This window comes from Temnothorax americanus, unplaced genomic scaffold, assembly GCF_048541705.1.
Source record: "Temnothorax americanus isolate GAGA-0224 unplaced genomic scaffold, ASM4854170v1 Scaffold30, whole genome shotgun sequence".
NCBI classification, from domain to species: Eukaryota; Metazoa; Arthropoda; class Insecta; order Hymenoptera; family Formicidae; genus Temnothorax; species Temnothorax americanus.
Window position 1 is genome coordinate 690,078 of NW_027509443.1, and position 27,135 is coordinate 717,212.

The window sequence follows — 27,135 nt, forward strand, 5'->3', positions numbered from 1 at the left end:
AAATAGAATACATGGATTATATAGTTATTTCTGGCGTTCTGTTCCAATGTATAATAGGAAGTGCGAAAATGGTAGATTTAATCGATTTTCTGTCTGCATTATCGCCACGCAATAATACTTGTTTTCACAAGGGAACGCGCAAAAATAATATTTCCTACCGTGGTGACATAAAGCGCAATACAAGCAATTGTGATAATGTATTTCCATGGCCATTCCATGGCCATTATTCATCATAGATGTGTGTTTGTTTCGAGCACAATGAAAAAGAAACAGAAGCGTATACTTCTCTGGAATGGGTGTGGACATTGTCCCTTGTTTCATAGAAATCCTCTATTTAAACTCACCTGAAACAGAAAAGAAAAAGAACCATCAGTATTTCGTTTCAGTTTGAAAAGTTGTACGAATTGTCGTACTGCCAGTCTTTTGAGTAAACTATTTAAAAAGTCGCAAGAAAATGTGGTCAGAAATTTCAGAAATTGCGCTGATTATATTTATTACTTTTCGTAAAACTTCATGATTTTTATTTTGCAGTTTTTAAGTAAATAAATTCGTGTTAATATTAAATATTTTCAATGTAATACAATTTAAATTGAATAAAAATATATTTCAGATAATTATGTTTCTTATATATCCTTATTACTTACATACAATCACTGACATTATTTACGAATGCAATCTGCGATGTCATACATACATAAAAATTAGAACCATTTCTAAATTTTTTTTACATCAAATGCTTTTTTCGCGACGGTTCATTCAAAAGTGCAATCATTTTTCAGAAGAATTTATTAATAATATTTCATCAATTTACAGCAACCTGCCAAGAGTTATATCGATTACTAATTAAGTATCGACACATGTCTCATTGACGCCGTTTTTTTTTATCTTTATTACACCATTTTAACAAATGGTGAATAGTAGTAACAGTGCATGACTCCACTTCTCGAGCGACAAAAGGAGGCCATTCAGCCGTGATCACGCTTGAGACGAACCAAGTGTTAGAGCGAACGACAGTGATAAATGAGAGACTGACAAGAAATACATGGTGTGTCGAAAAAGCGGCGGTGATTTCCCGAGAAGTGGCCCGAAAACGTCGCGAGTATAGTGGGAATTTAGTCTGTTAATGTCTCGAGAGGCGTCAGATTCTTACTCACGACTTTTTGTCGTTTTCCAAGCTCCATCATATACTGTCTATTGAATATTGACGCACAAAACGCAGATATCGCGCTCGTTAGAGCGTATGTGAAAAGAAAGAGCGAGAGAACGGTTACAGGATATACCGGATTAATAGTCGGAGAACTCGAATCGAGTTCTACAAGCGAAAGTGACTCGACACGCAATAATTATCACGCAATTACGTATATGCATAAAAATGTTTTTCTTCCTATTATTCGTAGAAAATATATTTTCAGATAAGAGGAAATACGAAAACTTACAATATTTACTTTAAATAAATACCCGATCTACTTTGTTATGTAAACGATAGTGCTTAGTCAATGCTAATTTTCTGTAATTTATAAAATAAAATACAAATTTTCTGTTTTTCACGGCTAATGTACAAATAATTCGGTATACATCATATAATGCATATATCGAATTTCTCATAAAATTCTATACCGAACCTTAAAAGTTATTTCAGATATTTAGCCTGATGATGTGTTAAACGTGCGCATAAACAATCGTGCAATATACATGCATGCATGACTAATTGTAAGAGAATTCTCCGGGAAAACAGGATGGTGGCCCGTTATTCACAAGTTCTTATTCAGAGAGACGGCTTTTGGTCCGACGCCCGCTTTAATTATGTATTTTGCTGCGAAGGGGAACAGAGCATTTCGAGAGTTACGGTCGCACCACGCGTGATTCATCGTTCGTTTGACCCGCCGTTGTGTACGCCGCCACTTATTCGTCGGACCGGGTGATACGTGCAAGTGCACGCTCTATTTCTTATCGTCTCGTTTTCTATCGCATGACGCACGCATGTAAAGGGCCTATGCCTCCCTCCGGAGGAGAAGCGGAACGGTTAAGTAAGGAGAAAGGCGTTTGACCGTAAGTTCCTGGCGCGCGGCAGATAATATCGGTATAAGGCGCTTTATTGCCGCCACCGTTACTTTTATCGCCGACCTTGTTGGCAGCATATGACGAATGCCTCTTGGCTATATATATATATATGTTTGCATTTAGTTTGGCGTGAAATAATAATTTATTATCGTCATTCGTGGACGTGTCAGCCTTCAACGGTTACGGACGTTACGACAGAATAATTGTCAAACGGAATATCTTTCTCAGTAATTTCTCAGTTTACAATTATTAGTGAACGCTTATAAATAATAAATCAGGATACTTTGTCACGGATGCCTCAGATTTTTAAAACTTTCACTGAAGATGCGACATAATAAATGCTGGCGACAAAAACATAATTAAAATGTTTCAGATTTTTAAACCTTTCACTGAAGATGCGACATTGTGCAAATGCGAGCGACAAAAACGAAATTGAATTCGTATGATATATCTCTCGTATATCTAGCCTTAATCGCGAGACTGCTGGCGATCCCGCTGTTACGCGACCGTGAAGAATCTAAGAAGGCTAATGTTCTTAACAGCCAATTAATTAGCTTCGTAATTAAGAAGCACGCGCGCTCGTTCCGCTGACGGACAAACAGACAGCGTGAGATTGCGAAAATTAATAAACGCGACTTTTCCCAGATGCGCGCGACCATTCGCTTTCCCGGCTGAACGCATCGCCGAACCTTTCACGAGGGAAAACCGGCATAATATATAATAACGCTAATCTGACTTATACGCGTATTATTCATCGTCGTTTTTACGCGTTCACGCGTCACTTTTGCCGGATATGTCCCAGTTCTGTAGTCTACTATTATGCCTTTGCACGTTGCGTTTGCTGTGCAGCTTATTCATTCATGGACGCGCGAGTCTTGCGTAATTTTTATCATGATTTTTTCCTCGAACGAAAACATTGAGATAATACACAGTGGCAACACCATTCCGCGGTTTGAAAATAGAAAAATATGTGAAGAATATATGTTATTTTAAAGCGTATTTCTCTAAGGACAGTATTCATAATCGTTTCTTATATTTAAGACGATTAGCATCTTATAAGACATTACTTATAAGACGATCTTGAAATTAGAATTTATGAAAGCCGGCTCAAGTATTGACTTAACGATGGATGTTATTAATATGGTTTATCATCAAGAATAGTTTAAATTGTAAAAAAGAGTATAATTTACAACACACACATATATACATTATTATTTTCTATCAAAAGACAGAAGCAAATATTTCTTGGAAAAATCCTATTGACGATAAATCTTTCCCGAGAAGATATTCGCGAGGATATAGAGAAAAAATATTGGCTTTGGGGCGAAAACTCCGAAAATTGCGCTGTGGGGAAGAACTTTAAATAAGCCTTCGAGAGCTACAGCGCCCGATGAAAAAGAATGGCGCAAGAAATTTATTACTGACGCGCGGATATACTTATTATGACGCAGACGATGTGAATCGAAAACGTAATTATCGCAAATGCATGTTTTCTTATGTGTCTCTTTTAATCATCACTTCAAACATGATGTCAATTTTCATTAATAAAAGTGGAAGTTGTGATCGATCCATAAGCCTATTGACATAATGTAAACTATATACTGTCAATAAAGAGAGCAATTAGTACAATTAACGAACCAAAGAATCACTTTGCGCCATTAAGGATGTTTTACCTATACACGGTAAAAAATAAAATGTTAATCGTAACAGAAAGTCCACTCTAAATTTTGAGTTAAAATAACTCATTCATCGTGTGTTACTTGTTGACTTAGAAATGTTAATTTATTGACACTATATTTTACATTTTTATATTTGTTCTTTTAACTTTAAGTATAATGTAAAAATAACTTGTAAAAATGTCGATATAACATATTTGAATAAACGATAGTTATTTCAACTTAAGAGAAATGTCGTTTTGAACATTTGATTGTAATAAATTTGATTATTTTGTATGTCAAAATTTACGATTATTTGAGAAGATTTACTTTAACTTTTGTTTATGTTAAAAAAACTTAAAATAATATATTCAATTTCTAAATGACATACATAAAGTGTTAAGTTATCACGTTGACATTAATATAACACATAAAAATGTTACGAAAATAATAACATAGCTGTTGTATGTTAATTTTACATTGAAATAATAGTCAAATCTTGGTAACACAAGAAAATTTTAACATTTGGACGCACGATTTTTTACCGTGTATAACTATATATATGTAGTATAATTTTGTTTTCTTGATTGAACACTTTGCATATGTCAAACAACTCAAAATTTTTTATATGTTAGAAGGGATTATACCGTTAACAGTTTGAGTATGATTTTTTGTTATTTAAATAATTAATATTATTTAAACAATTAAAAAAATTTTTGTGGCAAAAAATTTTGAAACTTAAAATACAATATCAATGATGTATGTTTTACACGTAAAAAAAGTTTAAGAAATATCTTAATGGTTTATTTATATTTTATTTATATTTACAGCAAAATGTCGCTTCTCTATAAAGGATAATGTTAATTTTATCAACTTTAAACTTAAATAACTCTTAAATAAGTTCAAAATTTTACAGAGTATTTTTAATTTAATTTAGAAACAATTTACAGCACTTTCTGAATATATTTGAAATACTTCCAATACATCCTTAATTACAATAACTTTTAAACCAGTAAGAGAATTGTGCTGAAATTTTACACAGATACTTAGACGTAATAATAGAACAATCTATGAAATTTTTAGATTTTTGGTAATGCTTTGAGCTGTCACACATACATCCTTAAAATATCAAATAGAAATTTGACTAACGCCTGTATTTAAATCTGTAGTGTTAATAATATGTTTGAAAAGGTATTGCTTCCTATTTAATATTTATTATAATCGAAAGAATTATATTCGCGACGAGTCTGAATCAGCACGTCTGAATCAGCTATCAGTATCTTCCGGAAATTCGCGTTTCTGACTAAGGAAATTTTCATCTAACAGAGTCCCCCCTTTCCAGCTAGGTGACATCCAAGGGATCGGTTTCTGGTTTGCGACGGAGAAAAAGGAACAGTCAGAGTCGTTACTCTCGGCGGATGACGAGGCAGAAGTTCACGGGTCTTCGTCGGAGTGAACGTGACTCACCCGCGCGCCCTAAGGAGAGAACTAAGAACATAGTATGGAGGAAAGCAATGCTCTCTATGTCGAGGCTGACTCGAGAGTACATCCGGTGGCGAAAGTCGATTCACGCTCTTGGATTGTGGTAAGAACACGATCATGGCAAATCGAGTGCCTCGTTTTCGCGTAGTATCCTCGGTATCGCGAGAATTACTGGTAAATGAAATACACGTACCGGATGCCCGCGAGGCATCGTAAACCGCACGGAATTGACGGATTTATATATATTTTCTCCCCCGGCGATGAAATACGTGATTAAATTAACTATCCAAATATAAAAATTCCATTTTAATAATAACTTCTGTATATCAAATTTTGAATAAACTTTAATGTATGATTAGACAGTAGTAATTTTTAATTTAATTTTTTCATCGTTATAATATTCGAGATCATTATCTAGTCATGTTTTACAATGTTATACATACGTGAATCGTGAAAATTAAGTCTGATCAAAGCGTTAACGCGATATAGATCAACTTGGGTATGCTATTTCTGAGATTCACAATAGCGTCATCTTTCTAAATAAACTATCAGAAGGGGCTCGTCGGATCGATTCGGTGAATTATGCAGATGCAACAAGAAAGAGGAGCGGCTGATAGGATGCAGCGTCGATAGGATGGCGCTCGCACGTTCTCACGAACAACGTGCATCAAAGCTCGAAAAAAGTTTAACTTTAACGGTGGTGGGCCGCAGAGCGGTAGGGATGTCAGTCAGAACATTCACCTAAATCCGCGCCATAAAATAGCTTTTAAAGCGATCAGAAGGGAGATGGAAGGGCGGCGCACGAATAATCGTGCTGTCACAAAGGGACACATTTTTGCGGATTAAAGGGTGCTCTTTATGCGTTCATTGTTCGCGAATCAGGCCCAACCATTTCTATGTGTGTACATAGGAGCAAGAAGACATATAGGTCACGAAACTCTTTTCCGTGCATGGAAATTCTAACAATAGAGGATGATCCTTATCGAGCAACGTAATTAGGCAAATTAATATGGAGGCTCATTTCGAGGCGCAAATTTCAAACAATCGGTGGTGTGATTTGAAGCACACAAAGACGTGTAAAACGTCACATTTCTCACATCTCGAGACAAGCAGCTTCTCAGAAGTTACAGAAATCGACAGTACCTACAATTGTATAGGAGAGACCGGGGCTCGTTGGCACAAGAGGCAAGTTGGCAATGCGTTCCGTTTATGTATTTATAGCGAAAAAAACAATAGAAAAGTTATCACAAAATATTTCTTATATGACATATAGGTACTTTTCACAAAGTTTTATTTTAATCAGACAAGTATTACAATAGAAAAAGAGAAAAGTCTGATTCAAGAGGTGACAAGTAAATTTTCGAGCGTTTCAAAATATCGTATTAATGTTCTTCAGCTTGAGAAGTAAATCAAAGTGACGTATCATTAGTTAAACATTAGATCTCTCATTATCAAACAAAAAATCATTGAAATGCTTTGTCAAACTTATTAAAAGTAGTAACTGAAGGTAATGAACGCTATTTATTTCTATCGACGTTTCAATTTAGCATTATTTTGTAATCATAAATTTTTTAAATAGTAGTTTTCAAATTCTAACTGATTAACGAATATCTGTCGATTTTTATTCTTTTGGTCATTATATGGCAATTCATATGATGTTTTAATGACTTCTCTATATAAGGAATATCTTGTCGTTTCCAGAAAAGCACAGTTCTGGATGGCTAGAGAAGTACATTTGATATAATTAAATCAATTAAATGGCATATTCATTATTGGTCAAATCTTTGGCAATAAGGAAAGCGATGTCCAGTCGGGTGAACGAAGTAATTAACTTGCAAATCGACGAACAATGATATTAATTCTATCGTATTTGGCAGGAATGGAAATTCCACGGTTTTGCCAAGGCGGAAATGCTCCTCGCCCCAACTGGCTTCTGCGGTTTGCAATTCTCGCGACGAGATGAAACGTTGCGATGCGACGCGCTTTGGGGTGAGGAAAAATTCAACCGCAAACTTAATTAACTATCGATGACAATGTTCGCGTACCGTTGTGAAAATTATAGATTGTCGAGAGCAGAGAGAGAAAGAGAGAGAGAGAGAGAGAGAGAGAGAGAGAGAGAGAGAGAGAGAGAGAGAGAGAGAGAGAAAGAGAGAGAGAGAGAGAGAGAGAGAGAGAGAGAGAGAGAGAGAGAGAGAGAGAGAGTAATCTCATGACAATAATTTCTACCGGCATGTCTTCCATGCGCTGTTGGTGCATGTGAGTGTGATTTCTATAATTGATTATGAAAGAACGACAATTATTTTGGAAGATTAGAAATTGTAAATTACTATACTTCATCTTTATTCCAATATGAAATGTTTATATAGCCGTGTAACTGTAAAAATAAAAGAATTAAAAGGGGACCGATGACAAAATAATGATTAATGATGTCGTCCTGATAACGTGATTGAGTTAAAGTATTCTCACACAAAAACACGACGATATTTCGCATAATTGCGATTCTCACGGTATTGCGTATCAATTCGGAGGTCATGATGACTCACGTGAAAAAAATTACGACGGCATTGTGTAATGCGATGGTCGCGAAAGTAGAAAGTATGACGCGTTGATTAATCACAATCGCGCGGCGTGATTAATTACTTTAATAAGTTACCGCGCGCGCGCACGCGTCGCTAATCAGCTGTTGTAATTAATCGGCGAGTTCGTTGCTCCGTGCAAAGCAGATTCACGGTGTTTTCAGCATGTGTTAATGAACATATGACGTATGCGTTAATGTATAACGTTCATTTTACGTTATTGCGCATATAACAGCATCTTTCGACACATGATTCTATACCTACAGTCAAAATTAAAATAATAATCAAAGGCTTGATATAAAAAAGCTGACAATTGCGATTTTTAGGCAATCTTTTACGTGCTAAATAATGAAATTTGTGCAAAGCGAATAATGATGTGACGACAAATGTACCACCGTTTACGGACTCAATGGATCAAGGTATAGTCAACTAATTTTGTACCACTATTGTGTCGGATTTCGTAATGCTCGCGGATTTTTTTCCCTATAGTGGACCGTGCTTCCTTTTCAATCAAGGCGACATGTAAATTTTACTGGTTTCACCCCCGCGCAATTTAACGCTCACGTCTGCCGCTAACCTCGCAGCAAATTGCTATCTCAATTGATCGTGTCCTCGACAATGCATTTGTGCCGACCGTTACTTAATGGCATTTGACTGCATTGTAGGACACGTGTATCGGGCACTTTTCCGCGGAACTCATTGCGACCCGACGTACGCCCGTCACGCATTGGCCTGATGTTACTTCCGGTAGCTCCATTCAAACGGCGAGGGAACGAGGAAGCTTCGTGCCGCAATTACGTCGATTACTATAATGATTGAAAGCGGTTTGTCAATATTTCGGAGCAATGCAATAAACTGTTGGTTTCAAAAATCGGAATCATCTGTAAAGAAATCGATTTTTAAATAATGTATGCACAATTAATCTTTTTCATGATATCTCAAATGTTCAATATCTCAAGCATCGATTCTTTTTTCCCGTCTCTATTTTACACAAAGCAAAATTAGTTGTTAGTGCAGCAAATTAGTCGCATTGTGTATTCTCGAGGCTATACCGATGCCTATCGTTGCGTCATGTCCGGTGAACCGCTCTGAACTTGATATATAATGTTGTTGCTTCGCGAAACGCAAAGTGGATCATCTAGAAACGAGATGGAAAAATGTGTCGCGATATGCAATCGCATCATGTCCGACGATACGACGTCCTGGTGTGATACTTTTTCCAGCACAAACAATGCGCTTAAGTTCACTGACACGTGCCAGAAATGATGCTAAATCAGAACTGCGTGCAGTAAGCTTTTGAAATTTTGATGCGGATTAATATTGCAAAAGTAATAAATTGTGAATTTCATAAAAATGAATAAAATTTTATAAAAGAGACGATTAATATATATTGATCTCTCTCTCTCTCTCTCTCTCTCTTTCTCTTTTTCTTGATATAAACGTAAATTTAAATTATTCACTAAACAGAAAAACTATATTTTGTTATTTTAAATAATTTATTAGTTAAAGGGACTGAATAAACAATTCAATCAGTCGACTTTTGGATTGAATCGTTCATCTGCATTGCAACTTATTGCAATGCGTGTATCTTCCTCTATCGGCATCGGAAAACTATAGAGTGCAGCGACCGAGAAATTAGCATATTTGTTGTCGAGTTGTACGGCTTACAGACGTATAAAGAGTAAACGAGAGGGATCTCGCTACGCGTCACGGGATTTCTATCTTCAACGGGAAAGGAACAGTCGCATTTACATACGTCAATCTCGTCAGCGCATCGTTTTCACGCCTCCGTCAATCATTTTCCATTGGATTCTCCATGCGTGTGAGAACGTTCTAAACACACGGAAAATGCCTAGACCCGTCTATACCGCCGGGTGGCGCGCGTTGTTGACGGTCAACTCATATTAAACATTAACTTCGGTCTTTATTGGTCGCACGTGCAATCGATGAACAAGACGCCATGTATGTAGTACATACAACTGGCACACGTTGATTCGCGGTGCAGGTCAGACTGTCAGAGTTCAGTAGACCGGTCATGGCACGGAGGACACGGAAAATCGCGTGTCGAGGGGAAACACGTGTGCAACGAAATGATCTACGGTTTGAGTGACGTACGCGCGCACGCACGCACGCACGTGTCTCGCGTGTATTATGAATCTATAAATATCTCCGTATTTATAGATTCATAAGCCAGAACGAGACGTATCGAAATCTATAAGTGATACAAGTAATAAACACAATGAAATAATATGTGACGTTAAAAAAATAATGATAAATAATATATAAATACAGTAAAATATGTTCAGCTTCGGGAATTAATCTTCGATGATGTTGCTAATAAAATTAATTTCTTAAGATATGCAGAAGATATGATCTTCAAAAATAAAACCGATAGCTGATTAATTGATGATAATGAAGTCGAGCTATGTTCGTAACGTGAAGTTTAATCGATCGCTGTATAGCGTTGTGATACCCAGAATGCCCAGAAATATGTCTCTGCAGTAATATCGATAATTTACGAGCATCGTTTTCTCACCTGAAATAAAACGTGCTGTTTTAATCCGTGACCTTTATCGATAGCTATTTTTCAGTCACGCCTTACTTCCACGACAGTAGCGCGAAATCCTTTAGTATATCCCTTGATTTAAGACCTATTCAGTGAATCGAACTAAATAGATTGAAGCTATCACGTATTCTCGGTCGATTTTATTTACCGTCCATTTAAATAACGCATACCCATCGCGTATGTCAGCGATCACGCTTTTACATCTTAGGTTTTTATGTCGTATTCTTACTTACATAATTTTATCATAACACAAATAATAATTAGTAATATATAATATATATAAAAAGAAAAATAAAAGCTTGAAAGATGTTCAAAGAAATTAATACTTCATTAAGATTGATAAACGTCCGCTACTATAGATAACAAACTTTCGATGAAAGACTGCTACTTTATTGTTCTGTATCGCTCGGGAAAATTTTCCTGAAGAAAAAATTGTTCAGTTCTTTAGGCAGGTAACTCCGATAAAAAGTTGGCAAATGATCGAGTATTAAAAAATAACAGGTTTCGTTACCGACTTTTGACATGCACAGCAGCATATTGCGATCGCTCGCTGTTCTCACGCACCGCCACCGCGCCGCGGGCGAAAGGAAAGAAATCCGCTCACTTCGTGTAATTGCGGTCTGTCGACTGTTAGCTTGCCTTGACTAACAGAACTTTGCTCTAACATTGCGTTGCGATGTGAATCGGTTATAAATATAAAGAGATTCTGACGTATTCTCGGGAGCTATCGGCAAGAAAGTGAGAAATATTTAAGTGTATGCGTGCGGTGAAACTCACAACCTAATAAATATCAGTAAAATACGAAAAGTTCTGAAATTTTTCTAGACATCATTATTGTTGTACCTACTTTTATAATTTGTTAAAAATCTCTAAAATATTTTATGTCCAATTCCCGCGTTACAACTTTTCGATACTCATCGTTCTATGGAAATTGAAAGATTTACGAACTGATGGAAAAATTGATCAATTCAAGCTTCCCTCGGTCTATGTGGACATAAATGAAATCAGAACGAATCGATCGTGAGAAAACGAGAACGAGTCGCCAAGAAATCTCTAACTTCTCCTCCATGGAAACAGAATCGAAGAATCTCGCTGTACTGGGAAATCTGATGGGAATAGATTTCCGGCATATTCTCACGTTCGGCTGTTCGCAGAAGACACTATTTTCCGTTCGTAAATTCGATTCATTCGATTCTTACTAATACGGAAAAGTGGCACATGCATTTTTTGAAATATATCAAATATCTTCATCCATATTCAATATAAATACTTCGTATTATTACATACATTAAATAATGACTCCCGTTAACACGTATTAAAAAACGAAGACATCTTTTCTATGTTTCTAATACACTTGAATATAAAACTGTCCTTCAATCGTCATCCATTGATGCTGTAATCGCATTGTATACGACAAACGTTATATTCAAATCGGATACGATCAAGCAAATCGTGATCGACGATGAAAGGTTCAATTGGTGATGTGTAAACTGCACGACGGACTGTACGAAATATAAGACCACGGGTTAAACTGGCGTCAGCTATAATTAAGTAACGTCGTGTCGAAATCGTTTCACAACGAGACCTACATTGAGTAAAGCGCTTTGAAGAAATCTGATTCAGTCACGCGCACGAAACTTTTCTCGTCAATGAGACGCCATTAGTATCTACCATAAGGTCAATGCAGTGAGGTTTTACGAGTTCGCATAATATAGACGATGTCATTATCTCGTACATTGATACGTCACTCGTTATCGCAACTTGCTAAACAGTGACGCCAACTGCTATTGATTTCGACATGAAACGTGAAAAATTTAATCGAATATAAATCTAGGCTAGATCAAATAATAATGCTTCGAAATACAACTATACAAATCCAGAATATTAAAACATTTTTAAATTTTGATTTCTCTTTTTTAATAAAAATTTTTACAATATTAAATATTTTTTAAAGAAAATTTATCGTATATTATCGTATTTAGTTGGAGCGTTTTCTATAATTGGAAAAACGCCGTTAATTCGCATGAGTGCACATGTCATTGAATTGCAGTATTCCTGGATGATTTTTTGCAACGGAAAATATTCACATGTTATTTCTGATCTATTTAATTCTCATGTCTCTTCCGCGAGTGAGTGATCCAGTGAGTTCCCCGTTTGTGTAAAAAGGAAGAGAAAAAAAGAGATCGGAATGGAATTCTTTTATCCCACGGCAGTTGTCGAAAGTTACTATTTGCAGTGTCGTCGCGATTTTTCACGGAAACAAGGCAAGCGGCGAAAATAGAACAAGAATTGAAAAAAAAAGATCTGGTCAGATCTCTCAAACACTCATTTGTAAAATCGATTGATGAGGTGAAACCTTTTTTTCGTACGGAAACTCAGCGAGCGTCAGAATAAATGTTGAAAAATTGGACTCGTGTCATTGTGCGAAACGCAACGAAATCCTGAAAGCTCAATGAATAAACGACATCGGACGGTGGCGGCGCGATATCTGCTTTTTTTGTAAACGTGCAATATGGTCCAAATAGCAATATCGCGCGATACCGACCTTATGGTGCTTTTGCAGAGTACGCTTATCGTGTACATTACTGTATAGGAGAAGCAAACTCATGAAAGATTTATATTTTAATAGTTTTTTATCCGATATTTTTATTCCATGCGTCAAAAGCGCATGGAATATGTATCGATGTATAATTCTATTTGATTATTTGAAAGGTTTAACACATACACAACCATTTTTAACTTATTTTTTTAAGAATATAAAAATATTAATTTAAATTTAATTTTTTCAAATTTTCAAAAAATCGATTAGTTTACAAGATCATTGTTATCACTAAACTCTTCTGATTCTTTCAATTGGTGGTGATGAATATATTCACTTAAGAGAGAGCAAAGAAAATACTAAAAAGTATGTGCATAAAAAGACGATGGCAGAGAAGTTTGGTCGAGGGAACTATAATTGCGGCGACTTTTTCTTTCGATTTGGACTCGAAGAGAGCAGGTGGCTGAACGAACGGGCCCTACATAAGTAGGTTCCCAAAATGTCGATGCAGAGAGCCCCCGATTGCAATCAACGCGATTTGTGGACGGTGGGGATTCTCCGCGTTGTTAGCGCGGGGTCACGTGTTCCAACACAAACTAGTTAGTCACAAAAATCTCGGGGACCGCATTCCTGCCGGGCTTATTAATCTTGTCAACCTCTGCCGAAAATAACATGTGCTTTATATGACTAACCCTAACAACGATATCATCGACTAAATGCACGATTTATATCGCAGAAGTTAAGGAACAACTATAGAAAAGATCGAATACTTTATGTAACTTAATAGATTGCGTCTCGTCAGCGTTATAATTATTAACAATAATAAATTTTATTAGAAAATTGATTTAGAAATAAAAGAATACCTTCTTCTAATTCTTTTATTTTTCTTGAATTCTGATATTATAAATTAATTTTGTAATATTAACGTTAAAAATTAGAAATGGTTTCCTGCTAATAAAATTTAAAAGCAAAAGCATCGAGAGTCGCGTAACTAACATTCATTAGAAGAAAGTCCCCTATTATGAGATAGGCTCCTAATATGCGATAGCGAGGTTTCTGCTAAACTAATAACTAATATAGGTTCTATCTGTTGGTTCCATCATGAACTTAATTATTGCCTTTAAAGTAAAACCTTTTAGTGGAAAATTCATTATTCCATTATGCGTATGCACTTGTTGCGGACATTTTTCAATTCTGCCCACAGAATTCCGAGTTCCGGCAATCACTCAAAATAGACGTGGTATCTCATAATAGGGGACTTTTTTCTCTATATATTATGCATTCTTTTTCCCGATAAACTCTTGCTCGTGGCAGAGGACTTATCTAACTATGCGGCACATAGCTTCGGCGAGAGGTGAATAGGGAGTAATGACTCGTTTGAACAACTTACGAGTCAACGCGTGTATAATCCTCCGGCTCTTTAATTAAGATGGTCTTCGACGATCGACGAGAAATAAAAAGGCGCGCGCGGTGGCGGCCGTGCGGCCGCAGCGCAATTTCTGTCGCCCTAACGGTACCGGCGAATTCGTCGACGGAATCGCGAAATTCGATCTCCCGTGCCTTCCCTCCCTCCCTCCTTGTATCGGCCTGATTTACGAGGCCACCGCGAAAACCCTCTCGTTCATTTCTGTCACTCAACCCGTCCAATTTACCGCACAATTTTCGACATATATAACTGCGCGGATATAGGATCTATGGTAGGATCTACCAGTGACTGACGTTCCTCGTCAGTCTCCTCAAATTGTGCAAATCATGTTTTGCGAATTGAGAACACAGAAATCTCATGGTCGCGGAGTAAAACTTCAATTTCAACTATTTCAAATTCTAAAATATCGAGTAAATTCATCATGAATGTTTCGATCGCGAAGCGATATGATCGCGAAGCGATATGATCGCGAAGCGATATACCTTACTTTCGAATTTTAAACATTACGTGAATCTGATTCCAGTGGAATATAAATCGACTTTTCCCTAATAACACATTGCACTATGAATCTTACTTTAACGTAATAAGCTGAATTTGAAATATAACATCTATATATAATAGTCCGTTATAAGATAAAAAGAAGAGTCTCTGCTCCGATGTCAGTATGTGGCTATATAAAAACGTGCAGAGCTGAAGAATTTCGTTGAGTACAGCTTCGGGATCTGCTCAGATCGTAGTGTAAATCATTTTAAACTCTACGATAAAGTCCGCGCCACGTTCATCGCGTTTATTCTGTTCGCGCGGCAACGTAAACGTAATTTACCGCTTTGCCATTCTTTCCACGGACGGGCCCTATTGCGCTGCACCATTTCCTGCTTCCCGACGAAATTAGCATAGAGAGATCGACGCTGGAAAAGGCGAGGAACGGTCGCGGCAAATGGTATCAAGGGAACGATGTGTCGCAATGGCGCTTTCGTGAAACCGCACGGCAGATTCGCTCGGTTTCGCTTTATCGGTACGTCGGAATAATTTTATATAGTTCAAAGACGACGCAATAAACCCTCGCAAAGTAGATCGTGCATTTAAACCACGCAAGACCGCTACGAAGCGTCCATGTGAAACGTCTTACATCTTATTTATGCCTTTTCCCCTCGCTATATCACGGATCGGATATCTCTACAAGACGATTTCTGCCTTTGCGAGAAATGCGACGGTGGTCTAAGCAATCTTTATATTAAATCGTTTCGACTTGTCAAAAAAAAAAAAACAGTTTGATGCGTTATCTGATTATGGATACAATTTTTTGTCTTATCTTATTATGTAAGCTACAGTTTTATTTTTTTTGTTATGTTATGAATTCTCTATATTACGAACGGCCCTTCTTGCGTTTTATTATAGATACACTCAAATAAGCTATTTTAGAAATTTCTTTAAAAGATACAGCCGTAATAATAAATCATATATAAAAACATCAACAACATGACAGGTATCAATTATGTGCAATATACACGAATACAATCGCGCGTGTTACATTGAAGAGTTATACATTACACTGAAGAGAAAACGTAGTTGAAAATAACAAAGCTAATTCTCGCACAGCTCATCATGCAAAATAAGAGCCTCTCTTGCAAGATTTTATCCTTATCATCATGAATATTCTTTCCGATGGCACCGTTCGGTTACGGAGTATTATTACGGAGTATACGAAGCATAATGTGAAAGACGATGTAATGCACACGTGCTGTTTTCGGATAAAAATAAACGAGTATACAGAGTGTCCTAGATCTGAATGATACATTTCTTATCAGTCTGAAATCGATTTCTTTTTAACAGAAATATCGGAAACAATCTTAAAATTATGAACAACTATATAAAAATGAAGACAGAAAGGAGAACTTTTTTTTTCAAATAAAAAATATAAATATAATGTTAATCCGTTTAATAGTAAATTGAGAAATTTATAATTTAAAAAAATCAACAAAATATTTAAAAATTTGGAAAATCAGAACTAAGACGTTTTGTATATGCATATTCCTCTTCGCCGATTTTCCGCTATAAGATTCTCGGAAGCATTAGATCCGCCCTGTTAAGTTTCGCCAATACATCAAGATAATTTTACCGAGCGAAGGGGCAAACGCGAGTAGACCCTCGATCATCTGCGGTGCTAGAGTGTACCGAGAGAGAAGATTTAATACACGCGACCGTGTGTACTTATTGATAACTGTGTTTAGCTGTGTGTGCTTGCATTCTTCGCAATTAGCTCGAGGGAAGGAGGACACGCCGATGCGACGGTTCATTGCAGCCGCAGTTTGAATTAGATAAAGCCTTGTCGCCTATATACTTTAGCTCTTTTGATCTCTAAACCGTAAATTATTCGATATGAGACTCTTGCTTTATCTATAGTGCGAAACTTGATATATAATTTTGAGAACTCGTACAAAGAATATTTCTTGGAACAGAGATTCGCGGCGAATCATGTTAAATCTTTCGCAATCAATCTTCTTTCCTACGAAGTCTAATGAATCCCGTTGACGATGAAAAAAGGGTTAAAAGAAAACAATTCACTATAATAAATGTGTTTCGACAAATAATTCAACATTCATTTACAACATTTAACACGCTCGACAATTATTTAAGATTTGAGATAAAGAGCTATAGAAATTTTGAAATTAATTTAATAAATAATTTGAATATTATTTAAAATACACATTATATTGATCGCAATTTAAGATTAAAAAAAAGATAATCCTTATATATAGATGACAGATGAAATAAAGAACATATTCGAAATGGCACGCGATTGTCAGAATTATTAATGTTTCCTCATACGCATGTTTTCTGCGTAAATACCATCATCGTCCGCAAGAAGCTGATACATTATCGAAATAGATACAGCAATGCGTAACGCCGTTTTGCGGGTATAATCATTACGCGCGTATGTTTCCCTTAAAAGTTCCGGGACTCTTCTGACGATGAACGCACTCTGTAATTTTGTACTTTGTAATTACGATTATACCGTGCCTCGTAAAAGTTTTATACTTTCGACCGCCATACCTAGAATCTTGAAACATAATGCTGATGAATGTAACACACTTTATGCGATCCTCCACAAACTAGGACAAGTATAATTTTCCTTTAACAAATCTGATTTTATATGTCAGATATAATGCAGAAAAAATTATTTCATGTTATAAGAAAGCGGAAAAATTATCAACGCACATAATATTTTTAAAAATATTTAATTAAATTTACAAAAATGTAATTTTATCTTAATAGGAAAGGAATTAATTAAATCATTCTGAATGTATATATGTATATGATACAGTTTTTATACTATTTAAAATTATAATAATTTTTAATTTCATTTATATATTATATATACGGTTTAGAGAACCTTAAAGCATTTTCAGAAGTGGATAACAGAGGTCTGTATGTTTACCCGAGATCTTATTAAGTGAATCTTCGGAATCTGTTGCCGATAGAGCTCTAAACTCTCGATCTCCTCGTAAATCTCGCTCTTAGACGCAGCTTTGTGGAACGGCGCAACGTGTAATTATTGCATAATTATCAGGTCAAAAATCGTTTAGAGACTATGGGTGACGTGAGAGACTGTGCGGAAGTGGCTAATTAACACTCGTTGCTTGCTCGAACAAACCGGTGCGTCCGGCCGATTATTTGAAGATCGTTCCGACGATCCCGCGATTTTAAGTACCGCGATGTGATTTATATCGCGAGTAGTTTATTATTAAATATCCTACTATCGAATCAGTGAGCGTATATCTCACATCGTTTCGCGAACACGCTTCGACTCATTATGATAAAGCGATGTTGCAGTGGGGTGATTCATATCAATATGCATAATTTCCATATTAATTTTCTTCATGGTAACTTACGTTACCTATAAAATCTTCACAGCAAAAAAGGTTTATGTAAATACATTCATAAAAAATATACGTGAATTTTTTTATCTAATCTTATCAAAATTATCTTGAAAAGATCTGAACTTTTCGTATACTAAAACCGGAAAAGAATGTCTTTAAAGTTTTAGTTTTTAGATAAGAAATACTTATATAGTTGTATTGTATAGTTTTATTGCTCACTATCGCTAGTGAAACATCTAATAGATATTAACGTATAAAACCCCACTTCAGATTGGATGAACTACTTTATATAAATCAACATCGATCATAGTAACGTGATAATCTACACGATGTTCAGCACAATTATATGCTAAACAATACGCATCTTGTATCACATATTTAATTTATCGAACCGTCGTGTATCGGCGCAATAGAAGACCTGTGTAAGTATTTGAATAAACCGGAAAGACTCGTTTGTCTACCTGAGTGTACTCCGCCGTCGATATCGGCGTCCTCGAAGACGGACGACTCGATGCATTCATCATCGGCGACAGCGGGATCCTCGGTGGTTTCTTCGTTCTTGAATCTATCGTTACCCGCACGAACGTTCGGTTTCTCGACGGTGCAAGGACTATCGACGGACGCGTGCCTTCCGAGGCGCACCAGCGTGCTGTTGCTCCTCGCCAGCTTCGTGCTGTGAGTCCTACGAATCAGGAGATTCGTGAGAGTCGTGTTTTGCTTGATCCTGGGCTCCTGATGGCTGATCCTATGATCGCGGCTGGACCCGGCTGACTTCGGGACCGAGTCGACGACGATTCTCGTCGCGGGTTTCTCCTCGGCGTTTGCCTTCTTCCTGCATCCGGCATCATTTTCCACTTCGAAGCAAGCGATAGTGTTGTTCAGACGACTATCCTTCCTGCTGCTGGAGTCTTTCCTGCCGGTGAATCGACTTTGGAATCGCTCGATGGTCTTGAACGATCTCGTTCTCTCGACCTTCTTCCTCTGCTCCACCTGACCGCTGGACGTCGCGGGCGTTCGCTCGCACTTGGACGCCTCGAAGATTCTCGTCAACGATTGCACCTTCCCCCTCACTTCGGGTAACGTCTCGTCCGCGTTTCTCCTTGCGCTCGACGTAAAGCCGTCGTTGTTGCTCAAAGTGCGCGTGAGCGACCCGGTCGTCGGCGTCTTCGACGTGCTGCCGATGGGGAAGGTGTTGCAGGCGAATTTCTCGCAACTGCCATCCGTCGAATGGCCCTTCGTCAGTTTGGCGATCGGCTGCCGCGTCGGCTCGCTGCCGTCCAACGGCACGTAGAACGTGGACCGCCGCTTCGGCGATTCCTCGGGATTCTCAGCGGTCAGCATGTCTTCGCATTTCTCGAATCTCCTCGGAGCGATGTGGGATTCAGCCGCGTCAAGTTCACGACGTTGTCGCGTCACGCGAGGCAAATTGTATTGCTCGACCAGACGTCGCCCTAGAAATCCGACTGTCCTGGACTATCACGCCTACTTTTGGTACGGTCGAATTATCGGTGCGTTCCGGTTTCTTTTCACACGCGTCGAGAGGAGATCGACGCTGAATTTTCAGTCGAGCGCGTTGTGCTTTTTATATCCGTCACGTCTGCTTTATCTCGTTGTTCGTAGTAACGCTACACGCACCGCGACGATTCCCTCTTTGAGATCGGCTCCGACTCGCTCTCCGATTCCGCGCTACTGCATTTTTGCGTATCGGGTGTCTCTACGGCGCAATATCGAGGACACGCCGTCAAGATCCTGGCAACACCGCGGGAACTTGTAGAGCCTCCACCCTCGGAGTCGCGGATTAACTCGAGAATCGCGTACGATCTTCAGGGCTGCGATAATAACAATGATCACATCTCCTCTTCTTCTCTCTTTTTCGCTTGAAATCGGAATTTTTCGTGACGACTCTTTCGAGAGACCGTCGCGTCGACTTGTCCCTTCGGAATATTTCTCCGTCGCTTTCTCCCTCTCGACACCCGCGCTAAATATAGACTATTGAACAGTTGAAGCGATCGAAAGAGAGAGAGAGAGAGAAGCAGCACGTGCGCGTCGTTAAGGCAAGACGAATATCAGTTGGTGTGTTATCTCTGTATGCCGATACTCGCGGGTATAACACCAGGCGTTAAACTGCAAATGCGCGACCCTTCGTCGTGTCCTCTTCGTGGCGGCAAAGTCGCTTCTTCCGCAAAGAGCTACCTTTTATCTACGTCTTGTTCAAGTTTGTTTTACGCCCGTTCGTGTATACGTCTTCGGAGCAGAAATTCTTCCTTTATATGTCTTCTTAACCTTCCAATACTTTATATACGCATATATATTCTATTTTTGTATTATACACTTTTAAACACTTATTACGTAATTTCTTTATGCTTTTTTTTTTATCTTGTAGCTTCTAATTAAATTTGAGATTTTTTACCAGAATACGTATTTGTTCATCATTTTTATCACTTATCGCTGGAAACTATCTCGATCTTATCACGTAACAAGGTTCTTCTTATTTTTTTGCTTTCTGTCTCAAAATGCGCAAACTTGTGCGAGAGAGAATTATTCGAGTATTTCTCACTTGCTGTCTAAAACGAATCCGTCGATCTATCTGCTCGGAAAGAAAATCACGTAGCTCGGCGTCAGAAGAAACGTGGCAGGCTCCAGCGAGATCGGTGCTTGGGGTCTGGTATAGAGGACGCGGAGAGGATGCGCCGTAGAAGAAACCGATGGAGGAGGAGATGCAGCTGGAGATTGCAGGTGGAACTGGTCGAAGAATCCGCGACGATCGCGGAGAATTGCCGTCGGTGTGGATAGGATGCGCGCCGTACGGAATTGTTGGCAAAGCCGGTCGAGATTTACGGTCGCGGCGAGCGCCCCGACTCGATCGGGGATCGGGGGAAATTTACGCGACGATTTATAGGCGCCGGATTACAAACCACTAAATTCACTGAAGAAGAAAAGGCGGAGCGCGCATCAGTAACCGCGGCGTCGTGGACGCGACGCCGGATCGCGATCGAGGATCATCGATCGCGAGCAGGGGACACACACCTGTCTCGCCGCGATTATTCACCGAATGAGTTATTCGCGCCGCGGCTCACAACGATTCCTCCGAGTTCGCGCATTCCGATATACGTAGTTCCACGATCAGACGGACGGGAGAAAGAGCGGAATCGGTCGCGCTTCCTATTCACTCTGCGACGGTACGCGCCGCGCGTCGCGTCACACATCACAGAGATAAACTCCTCATCTCTCTTTCACCGAGAGACTCTCACGACGCGCACATACACATACACACACATTACACACCTCACGTTGAATTTAATTTACGCTCCAAGTGCTCCAACCATTCGCGATCTATCGCGCGCGGAGCACCGACGCGGCGCGGCGCGGCGCAGCTCCGTTTTTAAGCGACAGTCGCATACGGCCGCTGCGCCGAGAAAAGTAAGAGGTGTTCCCACGAGTCCGGCTCTCTCGCGATCTCGCTCCTCTCGCGAACTCGCGCGAAACGATCGCCTTTCTCTCTTTTTCTCAACGATCGCGGGTGCGCAGCGCGGTCCACCCGCGCGAGTAGAAGCGCGTTTCTTCTACTTGGTCTATTGTCGAACGTACGCGTTCTTCCGCGCACACGACAGCGTTGCGCGCGATCGGTCCGCACCGCGGACGGACTCACGGCTATCTGGCTCGACGAGCCGGACTTAATCCGAGCGTGCCACGAGCGCCTCTACCGGCGGCGGTCTCCTCGGCGCGCATGAAAGAGAGCAAGAGAGAGAGAGAGAGAGAGAGAGAGAGAGAGAGAGAGAGAAAGAGAGAGAGAGAAAAAGACAGAGAAAGAGAGAGAAAGAGAGATAGCCGACCTGTCGGAGGATCGGCGACGAATGCACGCGCGTCGACTGTATACGCTGCACTCGACCAGACTTCCAGAAACGCTTGGTCGTCAGGATGGGTCCATGGTGAAGTGCAACGGTATGCTCGGATAAGTGAAAGGAAATGTACTGGAAAATTTGAATCGTAAAGAAGAGATATTACAGTCAGGGTTGTGTAATAAATTTCAAGATTACGTCTAATACGCGCGCGCGCGCGTGGATTGTTTAAGTATTGTTTACATTTAGGTTTACACGGACCTTTTTCATGCGTGGAGACAAAAAGTGAATTATTATAAATTGAATTACTAATTGATTTCTTTAAACTGTATTTTTGCAAACAATCGTACAGAATAAAAAGCAGTTTTAAACTAGATTAGATTAGATGCATTTCAGTTATGATTTATTTATTAACTGTACAGTTATATGAAAGATATACACGCACATAATGTTGATATAGAAACATTATTATTTACATTTTTGCTTACACGTTATACATAATTTACATTGTACATATGTAAATGTAAATTACTATATTTTACACGTAAATGCCTAATCCTGATATTAGTGATCTCAAAAATCTATCGTTTTCCAAGAAAACAGGAACGAAGAAAAAAACCTCTAGAAAAAGATTTTCGTAAATAAAAAAAAATAATTTCTTTTTCTTTTTGTACCAATTTTCGCAAATGTAAATTTTGTAGATTTATATTGTAGTCTTTAAAAACGAGACAATTCAGAATAAAGGTCTGCGCCAAAAAGAAGCCAAGAATCGCTTCTCTCTGGCAAATGTCAGTTTTAACTGACGATCAACGAGAGAGCTATCAAGAATCTTGAAGACTTTAAAACAAATTAGATAGAAATATGCCACTAAAGTTGATAAGCTCCGTTATCGTGTACCTTTCTCGCTATCTCATACTTCTCGTCGACCCGATTTTGTGCAATAAAAATTTCTGTGCAATATTCGCAATAGGCAGATACGAGGATATTATTTATTATAGCGTTCTGCGCAACAGGCCTGGCAAGCATTGCACTGCTTGCAGTAATTGAGACGTAATGATAACCAGGGAGGTAACTTCAACTGCGGGATGTCTTACGTAACGACACGCTAATTGTTACGCGGGCGTGTAAAACATTTCCATTATTTGAAATAGAAATTTCGATTACAACCTCGGAAGATTAATGTTGCACGCGCTAGGGAAACCATGCGTGCTTTCGTAGTATTGTACACATCGAGTGATAACATCCGACATTATAGAAATAATAACAATATATTGGCAGAAAATAATAAAAGAATACAAGCAGGATATGGATCTTATAATTATGCGTCGATTCCTTTCATAGAAAAGACGTGTTACTCGGTATATTATTCAATCTCAAATATATTTCCTCCTGAATTCGTTCCCTATGAATCGATTTGGCTTTGTAACGCGGCAATCGTTTCATCATCGATACAGTAAATTCCGACACGTAAAAAATGACAGGTATATTTTCCGGCAAATTAAGCGTGTCTAAGAAAATCTCTACGACTCCATTGAACTCACGTTCGTAACTGTTTCTTCGCCATTCTACTATACCTGTTCCGCATCGCTCCATTTCAAAACTAGTATAAAACCGATAGTTTACGATCACAATGTCCATTCCATGAAAACTGCAGGTCCGCATTCAGAAATAGGAGGGAAAGATGCCAATGGCTTTTTAAAGACTACAAATTCAAGTAATTGACAACTTTGCCTTAAATTTACTTAATTGCTATAATTTAATTTTGCCCGTTTCTTTTTATCGGTATGACGATACCAGTCGTGGAAAATAAATAAAAGTTATGTAATATTGCGTTGTTATATCCTATATTCGTCTTGATTTTTATGTATATTCACAAATTCTATTAAATCGATCTATTCCTGTCTCTTCCTGTATAATAGTAATAATTATTAGAGTGAATAAAATTACCAAATATATTTAAGTAGAGAATAAAATATGATGGAAAGCTCGCCATTTTTGCTAGCTTAAAAATTCATATTGCTGACTTTGCATGCGGACGTAGAATTGCTTTCAAGGCCAGCAGTCAAAAGGACCGAGAAAGGATGTGACACGATAAATAACGTCGACTCCATGTGAACCGCTCGGATTTCGAAATCACGTTCTCATTTCTTGATAGCCAGTCTCTGAGACGGCTTAAGACGATTTATGTGATGTCGCTATCAGCTCCTCGACAAAAAGCTCTCTCGAATTTCAGATATCCAAATGCAGGTTTCATTAGAATAAAATATGCGCAAAATATGGTGTCCAAAAAACTCATTTACAAATTAAATAAAGAATTTGATCGACATCAGTAATGCCGCTTTTTTCTTGCAAAAATAATAATAGGTACGTGAAATTTTCAAGATCTTTATCTCGCGTTTTCGCTCGAAGCTGCGGCTATTTGAAAAAGAAGAAACCCTTTCAATTATGTTCACATAGCGTTTCGGTAAATAATGCGTTTGTATATGCTTTCACAAATGTCTCTCTTTCTGTTTCCACAATTATAATTTATTCCTATCGGGGAAAACCGCGTGCGTTCGCGCGATAATTCTTCGACATGCCCGTTGAAAGCAAACTCGTGCGTGTGAAAATTTCACTTTTACACATTACACATCGGCTCCTAGCCCGTACAATGTTCTTGGTCTTTTCCTTTCTTCGCAGTTTGTTAAACAAGCCAAGATTTTCCCAAAATAACATAGATAGAAACTTCGCAAATAAATATTTTGGAAACAATTGACTAAACGACGCGTATAAAATTACAAAATTGTATATAAGTTGATTTAATTCTCAACAAGTATAAATGTTATCAACTTCTTGGTATCATGGATTTGTATAATTCTATTTAAAAAGTTTAATCAAATGAGAGAGAGAGAAAATTTTATAAGTAACTTTAATCATTTTATATTAAGATTCTATACACTATTAAATTCGTAGTGTCAAATTATACTCAATTTAAGTCATCTTTAACCATTCCTATAGGTCGTCACTGCTCTTACTCAAAATATATCATTAATTTAACTAAAACAATGTAAATTTAACAAAACGAATGGAGTTAAAATAATACTGTTTTGTGTTAAAATAAAAAAATTTCGACATACATGGTGGTTAAAAATAACGAAATGTTATTTAACTCAAAGTTCAAGTTTCATTCTTTAATATTTAGCAGTGTATATTTTAATATTAATTATAGCGATATTTTCAAAGTACCAAAGTTCTAAATGGTAAGAATTTAAACATTTTTAATGTGTTCTTGTAAGACAAAATCCGAAATTGTAATCTCATATATCTCGTTGACAATAAATATAAATCGCGTGTGCGATCGATAAATTATTTCCTATCGAACCGACGCGATGTAGAAACAGATTAGAATATTTGTTATCATGTAACTGTTTTAAAGCAACACTCTAGAACGACACCTTTCACTCTTAACTGAAGCCAGTTTGATTTTTGTAAAGGATTAGATTTAATGATGTCGCGTATACCAATTATGTATACAAATAGAATATGTGTATACACAATGAATATATAATAAATATTGCAAATTTTATTCATAATCGGTTGAGTAAATTGCGAGAAAATAAATTGTAAATTTTGCTGGTATGTAATATCTCTATTTTATAAAACATAATATGGAATCGCTCGATTGATCTAAAAAAAGAAAGTACTTAATCTCAAAAATGTTGACGAATAAAAAGATGTAACAAACGTAATTTAATGTATTCTCATTAAAGAAAAGCGAATGAAGTGTTCGTAGAAATTCATAAAAATAAATATTAAAAGTTGATTTTCATTGCATTTTATTGCATGCATAAAGTTTTGATTTATGTCATTTATTGCGCGAAAGGTTTTCGTTCAAATCACCAATTTTTACACAGAGTCGCGTGCAACTTCCGCGTGTCGCGAGACACAATCGTTCTTGTCGTTTGCGACATCACTTAATTGTAATAATGCGCAAGATCCGGCGATGGCGCCGAACGCGCTTTCCTCATCGTGGAGATTGACGGACTATGCTGCTGCTTAAAATGAATAATGACCGGGGCGTGCGGATGCAATCGTAAAGCGAGCAAAACGAGTAATCTCGAGGATGTTCTCAGATTTTTTGTAGTACCGTCACTATACCGAGGATACGCTGGATTTCCGTGCCATCAGCAATAGGAACCAAACGTTCTTTTAACAGAAAAGGAACTATCGTTTCCCACGAACCAAAATTTGTGATCGGGTCTTCATTGAGTCTTCGTTTAAAAATGTGGGAAAATGTGCTTCGAAAAAAAGCACAACGAATGTCGAACATTCGTCCCATATTTCGTTCCCGAACTCTTTGTTGGATATATAATGCAATTAGCATTTCATGACAATGCTGCCTGGGAAATGCATTTACAAGCACGTTTTCAACGTAACTATACTTATATCTCCCTCGCACCGAAAGCAGGCGTCTGAGCACGTGCCTTTGAAGCTGACGCGTTCGCAACATCCGCCGTGCACGACAGGGAATCTTAACGACCTGTACTTAAACGAGTTAAACAGCGCCGATCTCGGTATAGCGTGGCAATTAAACACTTTTTTCTAGTCACGAGACAAATAGAATGCTTAGAGAACATAACTGGAAAAACGTGATAAATTTTCGCAATATATACGATTCTATCGTAATGAAATTTCCATTATTATCACAACAATTGTGACGGATATATTTTATGATAAAAATAATGTAAATACCAAAAAGATGACTAATATATTTTTAAAGCAATCTAACCATAATCGAAGTGTGATTGATAAAAATAAGAAATATTGTAATCTATTTTTTCACGTTTTTGAGTGACACAATATATAATATCAGCAGTCACGTGATTATGTATTGACAATATGTGTATTGACAAAATGTGCCGCGTTATGCAAATATTGTCACGAAGAGTAATACAAATATGAGAAAAATCAGTTTCATGTACTCAAAAATTTTCATTTTTAATCAAAACTTATAACTCCTGATGCTCGCAAGTTATACGAGGGTCACGTTTATTGCATGGCCACATTAATAAAAAAAATGCACATTATACGTGATTAACATGACGTAATTATTAGCCGCGGCGTACAAAGA

The 27,135-nt window shown here is 37.8% G+C and overlaps 2 protein-coding genes across 3 annotated transcripts in view; one reads left to right on the forward strand and one right to left on the reverse strand.

Annotated features, from left to right (window-relative positions):
* The window catches only part of Raskol (Ras GTPase-activating protein raskol), a 70,794-nt gene extending 48,953 nt beyond the window's left edge, over positions 1 to 21,841 (reverse strand). The window contains exon 1 of one of the 2 annotated variants that reach the window (XM_077412549.1): positions 18,648 to 21,840. In XM_077412549.1, coding sequence (XP_077268675.1) covers positions 18,648 to 19,527 — 880 coding nt within the window. In that variant the 5' untranslated portion in view covers positions 19,528 to 21,840. Of the gene's footprint in view, positions 1 to 18,647 lie in introns of both variants that reach the window. The other variant, XM_077412550.1, reaches the window with a different exon arrangement.
* The window catches only part of LOC143900822 (uncharacterized), a 312,581-nt gene that overhangs the window by 227,226 nt on the left and 58,220 nt on the right, over positions 1 to 27,135 (forward strand). Inside the window, exon 2 of the mRNA XM_077412560.1 lies at positions 5,059 to 5,301. Within this exon, the coding sequence (XP_077268686.1) occupies positions 5,135 to 5,301 (167 nt within the window). The 5' untranslated portion in view covers positions 5,059 to 5,134. The remainder of the gene's footprint in view (positions 1 to 5,058; positions 5,302 to 27,135) is intronic.